This window comes from Colias philodice, chromosome 14 (assembly GCF_061535455.1).
Source record: "Colias philodice isolate Cphi_HAF_F1 chromosome 14, ilColPhil1 Martin Lab GWU primary, whole genome shotgun sequence".
NCBI lineage: Eukaryota > Metazoa > Arthropoda > Insecta > Lepidoptera > Pieridae > Colias > Colias philodice.
Genome location: NC_143099.1, coordinates 5459724 through 5480434, shown reverse-complemented (window position 1 = coordinate 5480434; position 20711 = coordinate 5459724). Strand labels below are relative to the sequence as shown.

Here is a 20711-nt window from a genome sequence, read left to right as displayed (position 1 = left end):
CGTGACTGGTCCACAATGATGACGAAAATCGTCGCATGCAGCGTCTAAACGACGTGACCTAAAATGATTTTCCAAAAATACATCAGACGGTGTGGAGGCGGCTGCCGAGTCGCAAGCCCGTCTAAACACTATTGACATTAGGATTATTTACCTTTCATTACAAAATGAAAGCAATTTTATTGCTATTTTTGATAAATTACTCAATAACAGATGCAGCAGTGAGCACACGTTATCCAATAGGTACGTTTGCAATAGTATTGCTTCAATCGTTCGAATGCTAACTTTGTTTATTTTTCAGGCGGCTTATTTAATAAACAAACTTTGCCAACGTCGGCGCAGGCTTTTGAGAATATTGTGAATTCAGGCACTACGAGGTCGTATCATGGGCGGGCTATGTACTTGCAAGTCGTCGACAGCTATTCCACGGCTTTAGAACGTAAGTTTTTATTTTGATTAGTACTTATAATACATATTATGAAATGCAAAGTAGTTTACTTTGTTAGTTAATCCTGACTTTAAACTGATATTGTAACATCTCTGCTGTATTTTTAATATTGAAATTTATTAAAAATATGCAAATAGTGTTTGCTCTTATTATTTTAGGATTTAGGATTTCTGAACCAGAGACCAACAGATATAGCGTAGAATTTGAAAATGAATCAAACTTTTAATTCTAATCCCGATCTAAGTACATAAAGTAACTAAGTTAATTTCAAGGCTTATATCTATAAAACCTTAAAAATCTATCCTAGGCCTTTACTGCGTACACCAGACGAAATTAAGCTGGGTCGTTAGATTTAAAAGCCTATAAAATCTAAGAGCCTATTTCTCTGTCTTCAAACTGTTCTTGGTTAGTTACTAACTTTCATTATATTAGTCTTCTTAAAGAACACCACTAACATTCGTATACCAATTACTACAGGCCTTATCATATTTATTTTACTACTAATATATGAATACGAAATTCTGCTCGTTTGTTTTCTTTCTTTCACTTCGCAACCACATTGCAGCGGAGCAATTTAGTCATACGATATTTGTGTATGTAGTTGAGGCTAAAAAGAAACAGGCTTCTGCAATGTATCATCTCATTGCCATGGGGATTTTCTTTAACTACCCGCATTGACCGTAAATAAAAGAGATTCCAGAAAATCAGGTTTTAATATAAACCAAAATGTTTCCAGTGTGCCCATACACGTCAGATAACAAAGGCATCGTGGCCCTCATCGACCCTCGGCCGACGAACGGTATCTGTGACACGACTTGCTTGCTCTGCAACAGACTCAATGTACGTTATGATCCATATAAATGCAAATACGATCACGGACTAGATTGCAGCTTTTAGAGTGAACACGCTGCAAAATGCCTTTTGAACGTCTTGTGTTTGTCATGTAAATACGGTGTGAGATTTCTTTTTGCTAGATTTATGTATGTGTTCGCTGTTTTGTTGTATTACGCTTTTTGCATGAATAGCAGCCTTCAATATGCTAGACATTAAACAATGAATATGATTTAGGATAATTTAAATCGTGTACCTAAATGTAATATTGTTTACATAAAAACTCAGTGAGTTAAAAAATAAAGCTATATTTTCTACTCGTACTATTGAGCAGTATTTTCTATCATATTTCTGCGATTTGCAAGTATTGAAAATATATTCAATTTCCAGAGTACATTTATTTATTCAAAATATCTTTTCATTCAATTATTTTCCATCCTAAAATAGAACAATCACGTATAATGAGATCCTTCATTATTTGAAACATTCAACACAGAATCAAACGCCTATTTTTAAGATTTAACGAGCTCTCGCACGTGTCATTAAAATAAAAATATTTTCAGATATCACATTTAGCTCTAAGTTGGGAACCTCCAGATACGTTATATGAAAATTCATATACATTAATGTACCACCCGCCGCCGGAACTTATATCAAAAGCGTATGCCACGCTAATTAAAAAGTTGCAATGGGATAAATTTACATTTTTCTACGAAGACGACGGGAGTAAGTCGTGAAAATTTTGCATGCATAATATATGTCATTTTTCTTTATTTTAATTATACTAGTGAATATTTCACGAGTAGAAAAAAAAATGTAAAAATGGAGTCCAAAATAACATTGATTTGATATCCTACACTATTTTAAAATCAACAAAACATTATAGGTTTCATCCGTTTACAAGAAGTGATAAACACATGGCCATACAAAAATGATCCAATTCTATACAGAAAACTGGACCCGGAAGGGGACAATAGGGAAATATTTAAAAATGTCTTCAAGGTGGAGCACATGAGCTATCACGTAATGGATTGCGCCGTGGAAAATGTTCGGAAATATATGGAGGAGATTATTCAAGTTGAAAATTCCACGCAATATCAAGTACGTTTTTATTGGATAAATGTTCTTTGGTCCACGGAACACCGGTGTTGTGTTTGATTGATGAATATTTTATTAAAATCTCTTATTTACTTTAAGGTACCTAGATATAGGTACGAAGTATGTAATTGTACATAAAAGCGAATGGATTTTCCTTCCCGTTTGCTTTCTACGCTCTGTGCACATTTTTAATGTTTTGTTAGTAGTTACCTTTGGAAGGGGCGGGAAGCTTTTGTTCTGTGTAATGATGACGCTACGATAATGGTATAACGTCTGCGAGTCTATTTGTTTGTCCGTAGCGATATTCTTTTGTTACATTTGATATAATTTGAGAATCTCACACATTACTCACTGGTTATTACTGTAAAAGTAATATATTAGATTTATTTTGTTCTTTAATACCAGTTGATGTAATATCGTTATAGTTATGAACGTTTACTTTACATAGTTTCGTATTTTCATAATGTTTAAGTACATACTTTTAGTTTGATTAAATAACAATATTCTCATAAATGTGTGTTTTTAGAGTTTTATATTGACGAATCTGGACGCATATACAGTTAATTTGGAAGATGTACCGGATCTTATGGCAAATGTAACTACAATGCATTTAACCACACCCAATGATATTAAATGGAAAGATATGGATATGAATACTGCTAATTGTTCTATTCGGGTAAGTTTTATATTACTGGTTATGCTTAGACATCTTATAAGCATATTTATCAAAAAAAAGTTTTGTTTAGAATCTGTGATTTTAATTGAAATAAAAATGTTAAGTATTTGATTTTAATTACAATGGGTACATAAAGAGATTGGCGAATTCAAACAAATTGTTTAATTTTATTTAGTTTGAAATAGGATTTTAATTATTTTTCAATAAAATATTTTCCAAATTAAATATCAAAGTAACATCATAACATATCAAAGTAATGAATTGTACATCATAATATAGTCTACTTTTAACGTCTCTCATTGTAAAAATTGAAAATTATTTCGGGCATGTTAAATGTCATATTACATTTTGCCCGTTTATTTCGCATTATACGTAGCATAAGTATTTATACGAGAAACTTTACCTCCACGTCTGTAAATGTCAGTTTTACGGCAGCATTTAAACTGACATTATAACTCGAGGTTCGCTGAAAACTTGAAAGTTGCATTATGTGATTTTAATAAACTTCAATAAACATTTTGTTTTTTTTTACCGACATTTTTACTATGTTATAATTGTAGATATTATGTAAATGTAGATAATTATTGTAATTGAACTTATGTATATATATTTTCTACTAATTGTATTAGCTGTAAATTTTCTTTTCAACCGACTTCAAAAATAGTAAAAGGCTCTCAATGTCACTGTATTTTTTATATGTTATATAAAAAAAAAAAATCGACTGTTGAACCGGTTTTGATGATCGTTTTTCATATGAAAGCCTTCCCGCACGTTGGTCCTGTTTATATTTTTTAGCTCTGTCAATTTGAAGACGGTTCAGTTTTTTATTATGTTATTCAATAAATGAGAAATTGTAGTTGGAAACCGCGTTAGCAGCAGATGCTCTAAGTCATTTAGACAAAGCGATACGTAGCATGCAACTAGAGAGCGAAGACTACCCGCGTCGGTACGGTCAAGTGGGCGATCCGCCGCCATTATGTTTTATGAACAATAACGCGGATTACGAGGCGAACGCTTGGCCGAGCGGAAACGCGTTACGGGAAGCTTTGACTAAGGTAGAAATGTTTGTTTTCTGTGTGTCTTTGCTTATAGAGTTTCCGATATATTGTGTTGTACCTATTGACAGGCAGAGATCTGGAACACACTCCTATGAGGGTATAAACCCTCATAGGATTGTGTTCCAGAAGTGGGAATGTATATGGACTGATGATGATGATGAAACATATTTTATGTAAAAAGGCAATGATTATTATAAGTAAAATGGTGCCGACTATATCTTACCAAAACTAAATTCGAAAATCAATCAAGATCTTTGTTAACGGCACACTAACGCACATAATATTACGTCAGGTGGCAGTGGCGTCAGTGAGGTGGCAAGATTCAACTATGGTGAACGAAAAAGAGACAGCTAAAATATGGCTAATTAGCCATATTTTGATTTTCTACTCCTGGAACGCTTTTAAACTTTCTACACCTTATTAATGCCATTGTTGTCAGGTTAACATTTCTATTTTAGATATAATTTGTAAAAAAACACATCACAAAGTCCTTCCATATTCTCACTACTATACTTACTTTACCATATAAGGATTGAATGATTCCAACTGGACAAATTATCTAGCTAACATGTATGATAGAATTTTAAATTATCATTTGCATATTTAAACTTACGATACTTTATAATGCCATTAAAAACTAAAAACAAGCCAAAATTATCGCTTGTCTAATGTTGCTTGTAATCAGCCACCATAAATATGTCCAATTTTTATGGGACTTCAATCGTCCCATAAATTGCGGAATAATTACTAGTGAATGTCTTTAAGGAAACCCTAGAGTTGACACATAGTTTGGTCAAAGCGTTTGCATGGCTGAGGTGATATAGTAGAGCAAGGAATTAATACATTTAAATAAACTTTGTTTTTATAATAAAATAAATACCTCGTATATGCCGTATGTAATGTAGTATGTTACACTATTCCTTATAAATATTTAGATTCATTTTTTAATTTTTTTATAATGGAATATGACAGGTCATGTTGATTGATAACTTTCTTGCATAAGTCTTAGTTGAGGGTAGTTTTGATTTATATTTTTGCACCCTCTCTTTTAACAATGACTCGTGATATCTACGAGTGTTGTAAAAATCGAAATAAATTTGTATTATCATTTTCAAGAAATTGTACCTCTCTGTTTCTATCTTCTTACATGTAAGTGCCTGGCGCCTGCCTTACATGCCTGATGTTTATTTTTTGAAAAATTACTCAAAACAAACTAATAGAAATAACAGTGCAAAGTAAAATAGTTTGGAAAATCCAAAAGTGCACGCCTCATAATTTTTTTTTAATAATTATTTATTAATTATTATTTTTGTTTATTTAATAACAATTAAACCACATCGAATCAGACCCTGAAAAATGAAAGGGTTCTATTCCTGAGCATACTCAAGCGTAAGAGAAAAAAAAGACTCGATTAGTAAAGTATTTCGGTCGCTATCGTGTTAACAAGAAAATCCTCCGCACATACAGACACACGGACGTCCAAGACAGAACTTTTTTAAACTGTTTTTTAACTAGTTTAAATAACAAAAATGACATCAAAAATATCATGAATGTTAAAAATAGTGTTTTTTCTTAATATGTGTGTGTATGTATTATCTTACAAGTGCAATGTATGATACATAAAGACATTTTAAGTTTGAAAAATCAGATGTTTTGCGCGAAGTGACAGTAGTACCCACCTCAACGCTTCGCTTATGAGGCGTGCAATAATATTAAACTATACACTTGTGTCCACAGCTTCGGCCTTCGGGTGCATTTAATCTTATCATGGAACAACTTTCACCATTTAGTTTCCATCACTAATTTCAGTCCTTTCAAGTTTTGGTCTAACGACTAAAGTAATGTATGTCCGTCCCTCTCCAATGTTCAATCTATATTCTTATATTGATATAACTAAACCTTGTACTTCAGGCGTACACTATGTAAAATTTATTTTTGAATGGGTTTTATATTTCTTTATTGTGCATTTCAAGCACTTTCTATTTTCAGTGTAATTCTATTTACTTATAACGACTCGACTTCACTTAACAATAAATTGAAAAATGCAAACATAAAAATGAATGGCGCGATTTACATAATTGAGAATCTGTTTTCAGACTTCAGCGAAAGGTTTTACGGGGAACATTGAATTCGATGAGAACGGCAAAAGAACTAACTTCGTCCTGCATTATTCTAAATTCAGTAACGAGAGTCAGTTCATTTACGTAGGCTATTGGGATTCTAAGACGGACATTATTACAGATGAAAAGGACGTCACGGATCGATCGGCGGCGAGAACCTCCAAGTCTGTTATACGGGTGAATATTTATTATGTATTCAAATATTCGTTATGTACATATATTTAGGAATTGATTTCTTGTGACTTTTAAGATAAATCATATAACTTAATCATGTGACAGATGACCTTGCGAAAAGTAAAAATCTTTTACTGAATTGATAAACATTAATATTATGTTTATGATAAGTTTGGCTCATGGTTCATAGCGTATAGGGGTGCCGGGTGATACCAAGAGATTATTCCTTGTAAAGAATAATAAAAATCCTGGCAAAGCACTGAACAGTTCTCTCTCACTTACTGAAAGGTAAAATTTACTTAGGTACATGAATAGCTGTTGCATCATATTTAAAAGGTTAAACATGTCCAAGTCCAAATAAATATATTTAACAGCAAAAAATAAAATTTTCAATAACTGGTACACATTGCCTCTAAATATAAATATATTCAGTAGTTTCTGTATAGTGAGAAAATGCGATAGGATTATTATTATGCTGAGGATTCAGCATATCACATTAGCTAACATTGAATATTAATAAACGCACTTTCAGATATGTCAGATGTATTTAATTTTCCGTAAATCTACACCATATGGTGATCCTGTCGGGATGAAATACGTCTTGCGCGTTTGGCGGTGTGTTCATATCATACAATATTAGACTAATTAAGTACTACAAATATTTGGTATTATGAGAATAACATAATTATGTAAGTTGTATAATTTGTTAATCTGACGGACACGACTGTGAAATATTAGTTTTATTGTGTTGTTGTAGGCGAGCATTTCGCAGCTTTAGGTAGGATGTAGGATGTTACGGAAATATCTGATTTATGTAAATATTTGTTTTATTTAAATCTGATAGTATTTTGTTGCTTTTAGTTTGACTCATACTTAGATTGTATAATATATAGAAATTGAAACCTTTTTAATAATATGAAACGAAATAAGTTATAGTGCACAATGAATATAAATATAAATATTATTCAACACTATTCACTCCCAAGCACAGTGAAGTGGAATTGAGATTAAAACTTAAATATAGTTTTCTCCTTATAAAAAGTACTCAAGCTTCGAACTATAGTAGAGCCAATTTAATAGGCAACATTTGACGTCTATCAATTTTATCTTCATAGGGTGGTAACCTGCTTAAAAACATCGATTAAAGTGAATTAATCGATACGGACTTGAAACATTTGTCAATCGAACTTGAAACACATGTCAATAATTTATGATAATTTTTATTCCCAAGTAATCAATGCATTCGATTCTAGATGTCAGATTTCGATTTTTAGAGTAACGTCTCTGGTATTTAAAAAGAAAAAAGGTTTATTGACACAAAATTGTAGCGACGTCAGTTCTTTAAATCAGAAATTGTTCATTATGTTTAGAATGGTTTATCAGTAAAATCAAGTCCTAAAATTACTTCTATCGGTCATTATTATTATAAATATGTAATAAAATTGAAAAAAGTTAAACAAATGTGCAGTTCTAACAAAACGAAATATCATGTTATTCTATGTCGTGGTTACTAGGTTACGTTGTTGAATTTTGTTGAACTGTCAAATGTTGCCTATTAAAATGGCTCTACAATAACAAACTAGTTTTGTTCATTGTTCATTTAGAAGTCAGAACTAAGTTAACAACGAGAGAAAATAAAATATATTATTCGAAAGATATTTATTCCGTTTTGTTGCGTTTTGTAATTTGCAAGTATTTTTATTATTAATTTAAGTAAGAACTATGTTTTATTATTTAAAAACACGTTAAGAAGGTTTGTCAGACGAACCTCTAGATAAATTGTATGGGTATCGTAGGCCGAAATTGATTTTAAAAATTAAGTATTAAGACATTTATCAACTTTTATCATGAAACGAAACAACATATTAGTGACAATATAGAGATAACGTGTTTTAAGAAAAAAATCTTTTTTTCCTTAGGTTGTATCAAAAAAAGGCAAACCCTACTTTGATATAGACACCTCTAACGGCACAACTGTATATCGCGGTTACGCAGTTGACCTTATAGATGCTATATTCGATTTTATACGGAGGGAACATCATCAGGACTTTAAGTATGAGTTCTATCGAGTGGCTGAAGATAAGTATGGGAATCAGGTGGATGGGATCAAGAAGTGGGATGGCATTGTTGGGGACTTGCTTGAACATGTAAGTAATTTTTTAAATTTCTGTATCATACTTATTATAGTAGTAAGTCAAATGTAAGATATTGGTCATTTAAACTTTACCTCAAGCTTTATTAATTATCAATGATAATTCTAAAACAACAGTTATAATATATCTAAATCTAAGTAATGTAGATGCTATGAGGTCAATTAAAAATCTAGGTATAATTTTAATTTAATTGTTTTATCTCAATTCGCTCTAGCTGTAAAATAACAGTTTCTTCAAAATCCAATAATACCTATACAACCATCACAAATTAAACAGCCGAATGATCCGTTAAATAAATCCCATAAATATATGTGTATTTTAAATGCATTCATGTAAATGTAGGTAATAGATTTTTTGTTCTGAACACGTATAAACATTTACCATGCACGCATCATTAACTGGATTAAATTCTATTCGGAGCAGTGAATTGCAAACTTTGTTATTTTGATCTAACAAGTGGTATGAGCTTTCAGTTAAATTAAATTGAATCTTTCTTTTAGCAGCAATATATTGTAATTAGCTAGATATTCTTATTTAGTACCATTATGCGTTTTTAATTTAACATCGCCAAAGTTTATTAACTGTTAAATTTTATAAAAATCATTATAAATAAAAGTGATCTTTAAATTTTATAATGTGATAAAAGTATTATGTAATAACGTGAGGAATTTTAAAAGATTTTTCTTAAAAATAGCAAACACGAGCAAAGATAATCCGTTTTCCTTCCATATTTGTTAACATCGTGTTATATTCAAGAATTTATTATTGTAGAAATCGCTTTTGCCTTTGTTCAATCGCACAATGCTATCGTTATTTTTTGCTTTCATTCGCTACATTTAAATTATGCAAAATGTTATTATAGTATTATAGAAGTATTAATAAAATTTCGATCGAATTAAATAGACGTTATTTATGCCGACAGGACAATCTTTTAATTATTTCACTCACTAAATTACGCAAATTTTGCAGCTTTTCGCAAACTAATATCAGTGTTGTGCTTAAAAAGCATACAAACCTCTTAATATGACAATTCTACGCGTGGTTCTTATTAATATTAGGATCACAAGGCAATAATTTCATGACTTTATCTTAATAAATTATTTAATTAAGTTCTAACCCACAATACTGTAACATTACAAACAGCGTTCTATTACAGAACGCTGAGCTAGCGGTATGCGATTTCACGATAACGTCCGAGCGTCTAGCAGCTGTTGATTTCTCGACTCCTTTCATGTCGTTGGGAATCAGTATGTTGTTCAAAGAACCAGAACCGGAGATACCAGATATGTTCTCCTTTTTGAGCCCTTTGTCTTTGGATGTGTGGCTGTATTTGGGAACCACGTATATTTTAGTTTCTTTTGTGCTGCTGCTGTGTGCACGGTGAGTAAATTAATTTTAATTTCATTTATTAAAATATTAGTTGTTCACATCTTGTGATATTCGGATGAAAAATGTTGATAACTTTTCCGATGAATAAGATCTCATCTTTTTGATAACAAATACACTAATATTAAACTGTTTATTATCATCTTTGTAAACTTAGAAATATAATATTATAAATTTTCCATTTATTTTTGTTATTGTAAACCTTTGTAAACTAATTTTAATTTGGTATGTTTGACAAACTCAGTCTCATCGCCAACATGCAACTAACGGAAAACTTTATTAATAACGAAAATTGAAAATACTGGCAATACTGGTAACATTCGGTATGTATGATTTAATCAAATCCTGGAATATTATATTCATACAGCGAGAAAAAGCAATTACGTAAAATCTATATGTCGTAATATATACAGAACCAAAGCTGCCAGTGATTATAGTCCTTTCAGTTTTGCTTCATCAATATGTTATTTTTAATTTAGAAAGTTCATTTTACACAGAACATTATTAATTCCATTTATTTGGATTTTATTTTTGTGTATAATTATTACTTACGGTTCGCAATTTCATGGGTTGAAAATAAATATCTGCGACTTTGCGATCAATATTTCCTTGAACCATTATCGTAGAAGTTCTGCAACTTAGTGATTGAATTTCTCTATTTCGTACGTTTTTCTACATAGCTTTTCTAGTCGTTCTAGTTTTTCTAGTCACTTTCTTACAAGACATTTGACATTTTGTTAGCAATGTCTCTGCCAGTATTTGTATCAAGTTTACAATTTGTGTGTAAGTAATTAGTGTCTGTGCTTTAGTATGAGCCAAGGCGATTGGGTGAACCCTCACCCGTGCAATCAGAACCCGGAGAACCTGCAGAATATATGGAGCCTGTACAATTGTATGTGGTTGACCATGGGCTCGATTATGACGCAGGGCTGCGATATATTGCCTAGGTAAGATATGATATTCATTTATTTTAGTTTATTATTTATTTATTTTTTATTCGTGTGATAATTTTGTCTTTAATTTATAGGTAATAGGTATTAGTCAGTTCAATAAAGAAACGAATCTTCAATGGCGGCCAAAGCTGACTTTGACAGATGGTAGGATCATCAAAAAAGAAAATAAAAATAACGTAAATTTATAATTATTTTATTAATTATTTCGAATTGTTTGTTGACAACCTTTTTTGTTATTGTATTTGTGTATTTATATGAATTATCATATTTACGTATACAGAATGTAATAAAATCCCCATAATACTTGTAATAAGCCCATAAAACTGAACAACTTTTCCCAAAGAACATATTTTGTCAAATTCCAATAAAACATTATTTACTTTCGCAAATGCATAATTGTCATTGTAAATTTATGATAAAAACTATTATAGGGAAAATCAAATACATTTTAGTGATTTTATTTTTCCATTTTTTTTTGCATACCGTACGGCCGTGTGTGAGCGAGAGGGAATGATAAGCGCCGCCATTGAAGATTCGTTTCTTTAAAGAACTAACTAATACGAGTATATTTACAGTGGGATTCTTCCATGTTTTCTCATAACTTGTCTGAATTTTCTTTGTATTTAATTCATCTGATATTCACATTTTTATTGCATCAGTGTATAATAAAATCTCCTTTTAATAAATGGAGATTTTATTTAACCATATGCAGATGTTAAATTAATTATTAATCAGAGCCGCCAAGGTATAAAAAATACAACGTAAGAAATGGAAATTGGGATTTTTTTTTGCGGTAGGTACTACCTAATTGCGTGCTTAATTATTTATGCAGAAATAATAATTGGATATTTTTAAACAAAACAATGGATTTTAAGCCCGTAAAATACCATTTAATTAAGTAATTACTGTATTTTAACATTCCTCAAACAATTATGGCTCGTGATAGTTTGGAAAAGAGCAATTAATCTTAATAATATTATAATCCGGTTTTAAGATTATGATCTTTTAAGCTTATATATCATTTGACAAATAATGTATGAAAATACTTCAAAACAGTTAAAAAGGCTTTCGGCTATTGGCAGCAAGATAATTTCCTCTATAATGATGTATATAAATATGATATTGTAGTTTTAGTTTGTTACTTTCCACACAGAGCGGCTGGTTCTCGTTGGGTGACGGGAATGTGGTGGTTTTTCGCTCTCATCGTTACAGCGTCCTACACGGCCAACATGTCGACTTTCCTACGAAACAACAGACGAAGCACAGAAATAACCGACATAAAGGATCTCTCCGAACAAAATAAAATCGCTTACGGAGCTGTAACTAACGCCTCCACTTATAAGTTCTTTGAAGTAAGTTTATTGTATTGTGGGCGTAATGCAAATGGTATAACGTTTTTTCTATTGTTAATGATGTATTTTATTTGTGTACTAGCTGCGTCCCGCGGTTTACCCCACGTAATTGTAATTATAATATTCATAAAATATCAGAATAAAAAGTAGCTGAAGTTATCCTTATATAGCGGATGTGCGGCTATCTGTCAGTGACAGTACCATCAAAATCAGTTAAGCCGTTCCCGACATCAGCCGGAAGAAACAGATAGACAAAATCGTAAAAATTTATTTATATTACAAACAGATACACCTATTTTATTATTGTAGGTATAGTGTTTAATATTTACGGTGTGATTGCGTTTCAATAAGTGTGGGTGAGTGAACCTTTATCTAACTGTTTCCCATCCTGTCATTTGAGTCCCAAAACCCTTTTGGGATATAAATACATACATACTACACATCTTATGTTATTAACTGATGCGTTTAATATCAACATAATGTTATAAGATAAAAAGGTGCCCAAAGGAAATACTGTTTTCATTGTCCATTTGTCTACTTTCATCAGCAGTAAAAAAGTTCTGATGGTGTTCTGATCGTTTAGAGAATAACATCCTCTATTTTTCATGACGTGTTCAAGGCATTTATTAATTAAGAGTGTAGAATTATGTGTTAAATTGTTTTAACTAAACTACTACTAAATATAACTTGTTCGTGTAAAAGCTGTGATAAATTGAAATAGAGCGATGTTTTACTAACGTTTAGTTAGCTGGTTTAAACAGTAGCAAGGCCATTGTGAAAGATAAATTCAACTAAGTTGAGCAACTGTGTGCTGCGGTTTGATAACCTTAATGAGTTTGTACTCAGTTTCACGATACTGTCCAGAGTCTAGACTATTCTTAATGTACCACCTTTGTCCTTTTTACTCGGTTTTTAATCTATACCTACTTATAAAGGTGAAGAGTTTTTTTGTTTGTCTGCTTGAACGCGCTATTCTCAAGAACCACTTGTCCGATTTGAAAAAGTATTTCAGTATTAGATAGCCCGTTTATCGAAGAAGGCTCTATAATATCACGCTATAGGTACTAACAGTAGCAATGTGGGCGAAACCGCTCGGCACAGCTAGTTTTAAATGAAAATGTCTAATTTATTAAGATAATAATCTATGTATTCTAGATTGCCTCTCGTATTATAAAATATATGTTCGCGTTTCGTGATGATACATAATATTATGTCGTTGTGTTTATTTTATTTTATTTATTTTATTTTACTAGTTTAGTTTGTATTGCAATGCAAATTTGCTGAGTGTACGTTTTATTGTGACACGTGCAATGGAACGCAGGTGAGAGTGTTAGTGAAACCGCGATATTCTTACCACTTTTCGGGATTGTTCTGTTATAACTCTCAATTCATATAAAACGTTTATATTTGGTTGATTATTGACTAGCGGGCAATTTTATTTGCCCTATTTATTTTTAACACAGAAGTCACTTATGCAATTTATGAAATATCAACTAAAATATCTGTGATTTATTTAGATAGATATAGGATGTGTTTGAATTAACTAATCTTTAATTTAATCTTGAACTAAACAACGAGAAATTAATCAAGTTTTATTGCTTATTAGAAGACAAACAAGACCTAGTATCATAGCGTAATTGTCATTGGAGATAATCACTCAGAGGTCGTAGAATAATTAAAACGAAATTATCTACGCTCATCATAATTGTTTTCAAGACAAGAAATATTACTTAAACAACTTTTTTTCTACAATATAAACAAGACTAAAACTCGAACTTGAGTGCTCCATCTAATCTTAATTGAATTAGAAATGTTTCGTACAAACTTAGCAAAATTTTTGTCAAAGCAATAGATAATTTTATCATTTAGCGATGTCGTTTAAGATCCAGATATAAGAAAAATAAAAGTAAAAATTACACATTTCTTTCCATATGCTCTATGGAATTTTTTAAAGCGAAAACCATAAAAGTTTCGCAAAGAAGTAATGCAAGTGAGTGCTATGAAAGATTGCCACGATAACCCAAATGACTTTATGGCAGAGGAAACGAGATTGTCCAGACTCCAGACACACTCTGGAGACAATAGCGCGTATCTTTCATGGCTTTGTGTTTCTATTTTGGTATTAGGGTTATGTAAAATTGTGTTAGGTTAAGTTAATACTATTTATTAGTAGTGTTGATTAATTATTATTATCAACAAATAAAAAATGTACATAATTTATATCAAGAGTAAATCGCCTATTAATGTTTAAAATTGATGTTATCTCAATAAATAGATACATTTAAAATTTTATAATACATCGAATCTTCATATAAAAATGAATGCTTACTTTTTTATTTCGCATCTACTTAATCATTATTTTTTTCAGACATCAAATGATACGGTTTACAAAAAGATCTGGTCCAATATGAATGCGGCAAAGCCCACTGTTTTTACGCGAAATAACGAAGAAGGTTTGAACAGAGTATTAAAAAGTAAAGGGAAATATGCATTTTTTATGGAATCCACTGCCATAGAATATTATATGCAAAGATTCTGCGATCTTAAAATGGTCGGAAATAAACTGGATTCGAAGGATTATGGAATCGCTATGCCAAAAAGTAAGTAATAAAACATTTTTGGTTTGAAATTCAGATTATTTGAAAAGCTTTTACTGAAATGATACGTATTACTTAAAACAAAAATTGATGAAACAGCTTCCATATATATTTTTTTTCATTCGATTGGGTAAGTAAATTAACGGAGGCTATAAGTACCTACATGTGTTAATATTCCTTTTAAATATGGTTTTTTTAAATACGTTTACATTATTTTTTAAAATATGTATAGTAAGCTTATGTTTTAAAACCATGCTATTTCTTATATCTAAGGAATCTTATTGATGCTATATTTTCCGATCCAGTATTACGCGATAGTTCCAAATTCTTTTGACTCTTGGCAGCAGACAGTTGTTTTTCGGAACAAACTTTCATTTCATCAGAGCGCAATCTTTCCAAGTATCGACAGTTAGTATAAGTTTGTTCTATGTATTTCGTTAACCGTCTTTAATTTTAGTTGTTATTTGTATCTTTGTTTTAAATAAAATAAAAACACTATTTTATACTTAGTTCACGTATATTTTCAAAGTGATGACTTTGTTTTTTTTACAAGTCGTTCATAAAATGTTAAACATTTTGTTAAAGACATGTTTTACTACTTTTTATTTTATGTAAAAACTGCATCATTGTAGTACGCATCATAATATAGTAATATCACAGTATAAAAATATGAATTTTGAGACTGTGGTAATATCCTAAATCCAAACGAACTTTCTCTAAGTTTAACAAGGATTTTTGTTGTTTTTCTTTCGTCAAAATTATTGCGTTTATAATGGTTATCTTTAATTAATTTTTAGATTCTCCCTTCAAAAGTTTGATTGACGCCGCAATATTAGGTTTACAAGAGTCGGGTGAGTTGCTGGCGTTGAAGAGAAAATGGTGGGAGGAAGAGGACAATGATGCTCATTGTGAAGTAAGTATTGAAGTTAAAAAGTCCTTTATGTTCTAGAACATTCTAGATCTATTTGGTTAGTGGTCATAGTAGTTGAGTATTAATTTAATAATGAAAATTTCATAAAATATTGAAATTATTGGCAAAGTACTGCTAGTTAAGTTCCTTTTGTTAAATTTAACTTTATACTACATGTGACAAGCTTAACGAAGTTGATAGGAATTAAGATAAATTTCATCGAAGATAGTACTATCTTGTGTTTGATTTGACGCGAGTATTATGCATTAAGAAATTAAAGAATTTAATTTCCTCATCGAATATTATAAACATTTGAACAATGTACATTATATTTGTTCCTATAAGGAAATCCACAGAACGTGTTTTACTTATTAAGCTACTTGTTCAATAAAATGTCTTTCAACGCGTTTAAAGTTTCCTTTATCGCTAGTGTCGTTCAACTTAAAATACCGATGAAAATTCCTTTCGACATGGTTACTTTATTTCAGCTACGTGTATCGTATAAATTTTTTGAATTAACTTACATTTTTATCGACACACTTTAAGTGTCATCTCATATTATATTAAAACAATTTTTATGTTCCTTATTTTTGTAATGGAATTTATAAAATAACTTGGCATTAGGTGTACAAATCAATATTACTTTTAAACCCTTTTAACTGAGAAGTTTCCAACAATTTCTTATAGTGCTTTTAGCTTTACAAACCTTCTAACGTCGTCAACCTTCATATAAAATTATACAAAGAGTCGGCGGTTTTGGGTGTACGTTGATATATCGGTCCGTCAGCTTTGCTTTTCAATTTAGATTTCTAATATAGATTGCTAAATGTTATCCGATTTTAATATGTAAACAGTTTTCCAGTTAGTTTTATGAATATTGAATGTACGTTTCTAAATAATTTGTAGTTTTGATTAGGTTTTAAAGCAGCAATTAATTAAAGTGAATATTTAGTTGTGAAATGAAGTGAATTTTCCTTTTCCTTAATTTCATTAGGTAAACAATTATAGATATAATTTTTTTTACTCTATGTGACGTAATTATAATTTGATAATATTATCTTGTAAATAGATATACACTTTTTTCTCATTAAATTACCAGTACAATAAAATCAAACAATTTTTATAGGAAAACACAGAATCTGATGAAGATGACGATGGTTCCTTACAAATGAAGAACACGAGTGGTATTTTCTTAGTGCTTGGTGTTGGAGGCGTTATCGGACTTATAGTAGCTGTTATAGACTTTATGTTACACGCACGAAAGATCAGTGTGAAGGAAAGGGTAAGTTATATATTTTATCGTTGAAATACTAACAATGTATAGGTATTTGTCTTAAATAAAATACTTTAGAAATGTCATTGAAATGGGTTTATATAATAAGATCAATAATAAGGTAAAAGCACAGGTAAAAGCTTCCCGAAAAAAGGTTAATTAAATCATGTCTTATATCGTCGTTGTTTATTAACAAAAATAAATATATTTTGTCTGGCAAAATTCATTCAAAAAGAAAGAATTTTAATTCTATTCAGAAGTGTTTGGTGAAGTAGCAATAAACAATTTAACACCCGTATAAAGAATTTATTGTATGAATAGGATAAGCTTGAGGCGTTTTTCCTATTTCTTTTCAGAAATATCTCAGATCTAGGTCACGTATTTGCGTAATAAATAATATGCTTCGATCTCCTTTGCGATGTTTGTCGGAAATCAGTGATGAGATTTCTCGTTTACCTTCCATTATGTTACAGAATACTTGTATTTTGAGCAGAATATCGAAATCTGTATTATTTCTGTGTTGTGTCGCTTAAAATTTGATTGTTACTATAGCAGTAATTGCGTATTAGCATACATACTGAAAATGAGTTGTCTCCAGTAGAATGTAGGTCGTATTTATCGTAAGTATCTCGTATTTAATTGGATTTTTGTATCTCATTTGATTGTAATTTGAAAGGAAATTATTGCTTATCCAGGAACTTCTTATTAAAATTTATTTATAGATGATAAGATAAAGTAAATCCTGGCAAGAATGAAAGACGAGATTAGTTGAATTTTCCCCTTGATATCAGTTTAGCCACTATACAATTCTTTCTTAATTCAGTTATAGTTTAGTGATTCATTTAAAATTTTTGTGAAAGGTATTACCGGTAAATCTTTTGTAAACCGAAATTGCTACTTTTACAACGCGCGTAATTCAAGCAACAAATTTTCATGGTAGACAATTACTTTAATACAAACAAGCAAGTTTATCAAACGGAGCTTTAAAAGGTCATAATTTAGTGCACTTGTACGTACGTGTAACTTTCCGCAGATAGGAGCAACTTTGAATAATTAATAAAGTGAGGTAATTAAACAGCCCCACAAAGTTGCACTACACTCAGAAATTAAAATAATGTACATCTTCTTGGCACATTTCCATTTGGTGCGGAGTTTTCGCATCAAAATAATTCCGTGAATATCCTTGATGTAAGACGCTTTTGTCGACTTGTGGACCTTTACCTTTACCAACATACAAGGCACCACAGTAAGGCACTAATTTGACGTTTTCTCGTATGCTTTTGATATTACGTTCTTCGCGAATATGTGAATGTGGGAGTGAACATATTATTTTTATAATAATATTCTCGTTAATGAATGACTTCCGCTCTACGAGACTTTTAATGATAATACTGAAGTTTTCTTGGTTTAGAACTAAAAGGCATACCTACATTTATAATTTCCTTTCTTTAACAAAACAAAATTAGTATCTAAAATACATACTTTTTCCTAAATTGTGTTATAGCCCCGAATACACCATCAGACCAGTATTTCGTATTTATTATGTTACGAATGAAACGCGACGTGATAGGAAGCGGTGATTTGATTTACCTACTTTTTGAAAGGTTTTACCCTGTTATTGATCCGATTAGGTAAAACCATTTCAATTACAGTTTAAATGAAACACTCTTGTTTTTTGACGTTTATTGAGCATTTGTACACAATGATGTGCAAAATACACAAGTGGATAATTCTTATACATCTAGGTCCTTAAAAAAGTGCCTTAATGCTTAAATGCTTTCTGAAATACTAATATAACTAGTACCTATATATTTAAGTGTGTGTATTTTTACTTTCGGTTGTTAGTATTTGTATTGAGTCTGCTAATTTATTTTATCTTTCGGACCTAGCGTGCACTACAAACGTGGTAAGTATAAAATGTCCTATGTATTGTTTTCTAGATAAGCTACAAAGAAGCATTACTAAGCGAATGGCGAGTATCCCTAGACCCGCGCCAGTTGCACAAGCCAGCCGCACCACCGCGCTCCGCTGCACCGTCCACAGCTACGCCGTCCCCGCTACGAGAACGCTCGCAGTCACGGGCGGTCTCTGTGCTACGAGCCGCTACGTCGTTCATTAATTTTGATGAGATTTATTGATTGTTGGTGGAAATAAAGATTTTATGTTCATTGAATTGTTTTACTTATCCACAAACAAGCCGCGCAACTGCGTTGACAGCTATGCTGTCCCTACTACGAGACCAGTCTACGACACAGTCGACGGCAGTGCTACGTGTGCACTGTGCACACGTAGCATATAGACCGTAGACATATTAAGTATTATTTACTAAAAAGGTTATTATTTTATTTTTGCATAAGCAGGCTACGCTGCTATATCGTGAATTGAATTATATTAAATTTATTGATTGTTGTTGGAAATACAGATATTTGACCAATTATTTTATTTGTTTAAAGCCAACTGTGACCCTGACGCTATGAGATTAAAATGTTTGTTTAATTTTAGTAACTCACAAAACTGCACTATTAAGCTTACATTTCATAAGTTACTTGGTAATCAATTTCTGCGTATTATACGTGACCCACTTGAAATCTTTTAAAATATTAGGAAAAAAAATCATAATTTGGGTAAATATGCTGTTAAAACATTTTCAGAATTCTCGCATTATAAGGGCGAGCACGTTTTGCTGTGTCATCGATTGATACGTTCCATTACGTGTTGACGTCGCGACAGCGCGAAATTTGAATTATTTGCGATAATTCTCAAATTGTTTTGTAAAGAAATAATTAAGTTAATAAGTAAGTAAAGAAGTAATTAAGGTTATTTTATCTGAAAAAATTAATTGTAAATGTATAGGTTGATTTGTGTGATTTATTTCATTCGTAAGATAAATGGATTTTATTAAGGTATTCAGACTAAATTTCGTATTGAAATCCATGTAAGCACTTTCAGCAAGTTATAAAATCCTAGAGAGAGTATACGGTTATTTTGAATACCTACATCCTACATGCTTTTTTCTTTAAAATCACAAGAAACGGAATTACCAACACAATCAGCAGTTAAATATCGTACTTAATTGCCAAAATTAGCTGAACTTATTATTAGTGTATGTTTTAGCAGAAACGGTGGTCATTCTGAGAGAATCCATTAGCTATAAACATTTTACGTGATTAATTACTACTGCACTACATATATGTTTCGTAAAAATATAAAACCAATCACCAGATCGAACGTTTTGTTGGTGTTTCGTGTCATTCACGTCAATCAGTATTCTGAATTAATCTATCACGGAAGACATGAAGTCTGTCAGGCATCATGATCAACTAGCAAATGCGATTTACTATAAATTGCATAGAAATATCTAAATATATATAAATCTCGTGTCACAATGTTTGTCCTCAATGGACTCCTAAACCACTTAACCGATTATAATAAAATTCGCACACCATGTGCAGTTCGATCCAACTTGAGAGATATGATAGTTTAAACATGTAGGTACCACGGGCTAAGCTGGGGCGGACCACTAGTCAGGTTATAAAAATAAAAGGTTATTATAAAAATTATTTATGATAATCTATTATTTAAATTAAAATGTAATGCAATCTTCAATTTATCATTTGAATGATCGCAAAAGAAAGACAGTGATGAGATTTTAAATTGTGCGACGGGATCATGAAAATAATGCAAA

At 31.1% G+C, this 20711-nt stretch overlaps 1 protein-coding gene across 2 annotated transcripts; it reads left to right on the top strand.

Moving 5' to 3' along the window:
- The first annotated feature begins 82 nt into the window (after positions 1 to 82).
- On the top strand, positions 83 to 19194 carry LOC149482838 (glutamate receptor 4-like). Of its 2 annotated transcripts, XM_089703629.1 has the most exons (16): positions 83 to 240; positions 299 to 436; positions 1182 to 1285; positions 1840 to 2002; positions 2163 to 2377; positions 2901 to 3050; positions 3908 to 4105; positions 6205 to 6405; positions 8322 to 8549; positions 9712 to 9935; positions 10751 to 10888; positions 12048 to 12246; positions 14615 to 14846; positions 15641 to 15756; positions 16880 to 17035; positions 18967 to 19194. In XM_089703629.1, the coding sequence occupies exons 1-16, from the start codon at positions 165 to 167 to the stop codon at positions 19162 to 19164; spliced, it is 2736 nt and encodes a 911-aa protein (XP_089559755.1). In that variant the 5' UTR covers positions 83 to 164; the 3' UTR covers positions 19165 to 19194. The 2 variants fall into 2 exon arrangements, with proteins under 2 accessions (XP_089559755.1, XP_089559756.1); XM_089703630.1 differs by lacking the exon at positions 8322 to 8549.
- The last annotated feature ends 1517 nt before the right edge of the window (positions 19195 to 20711 follow it).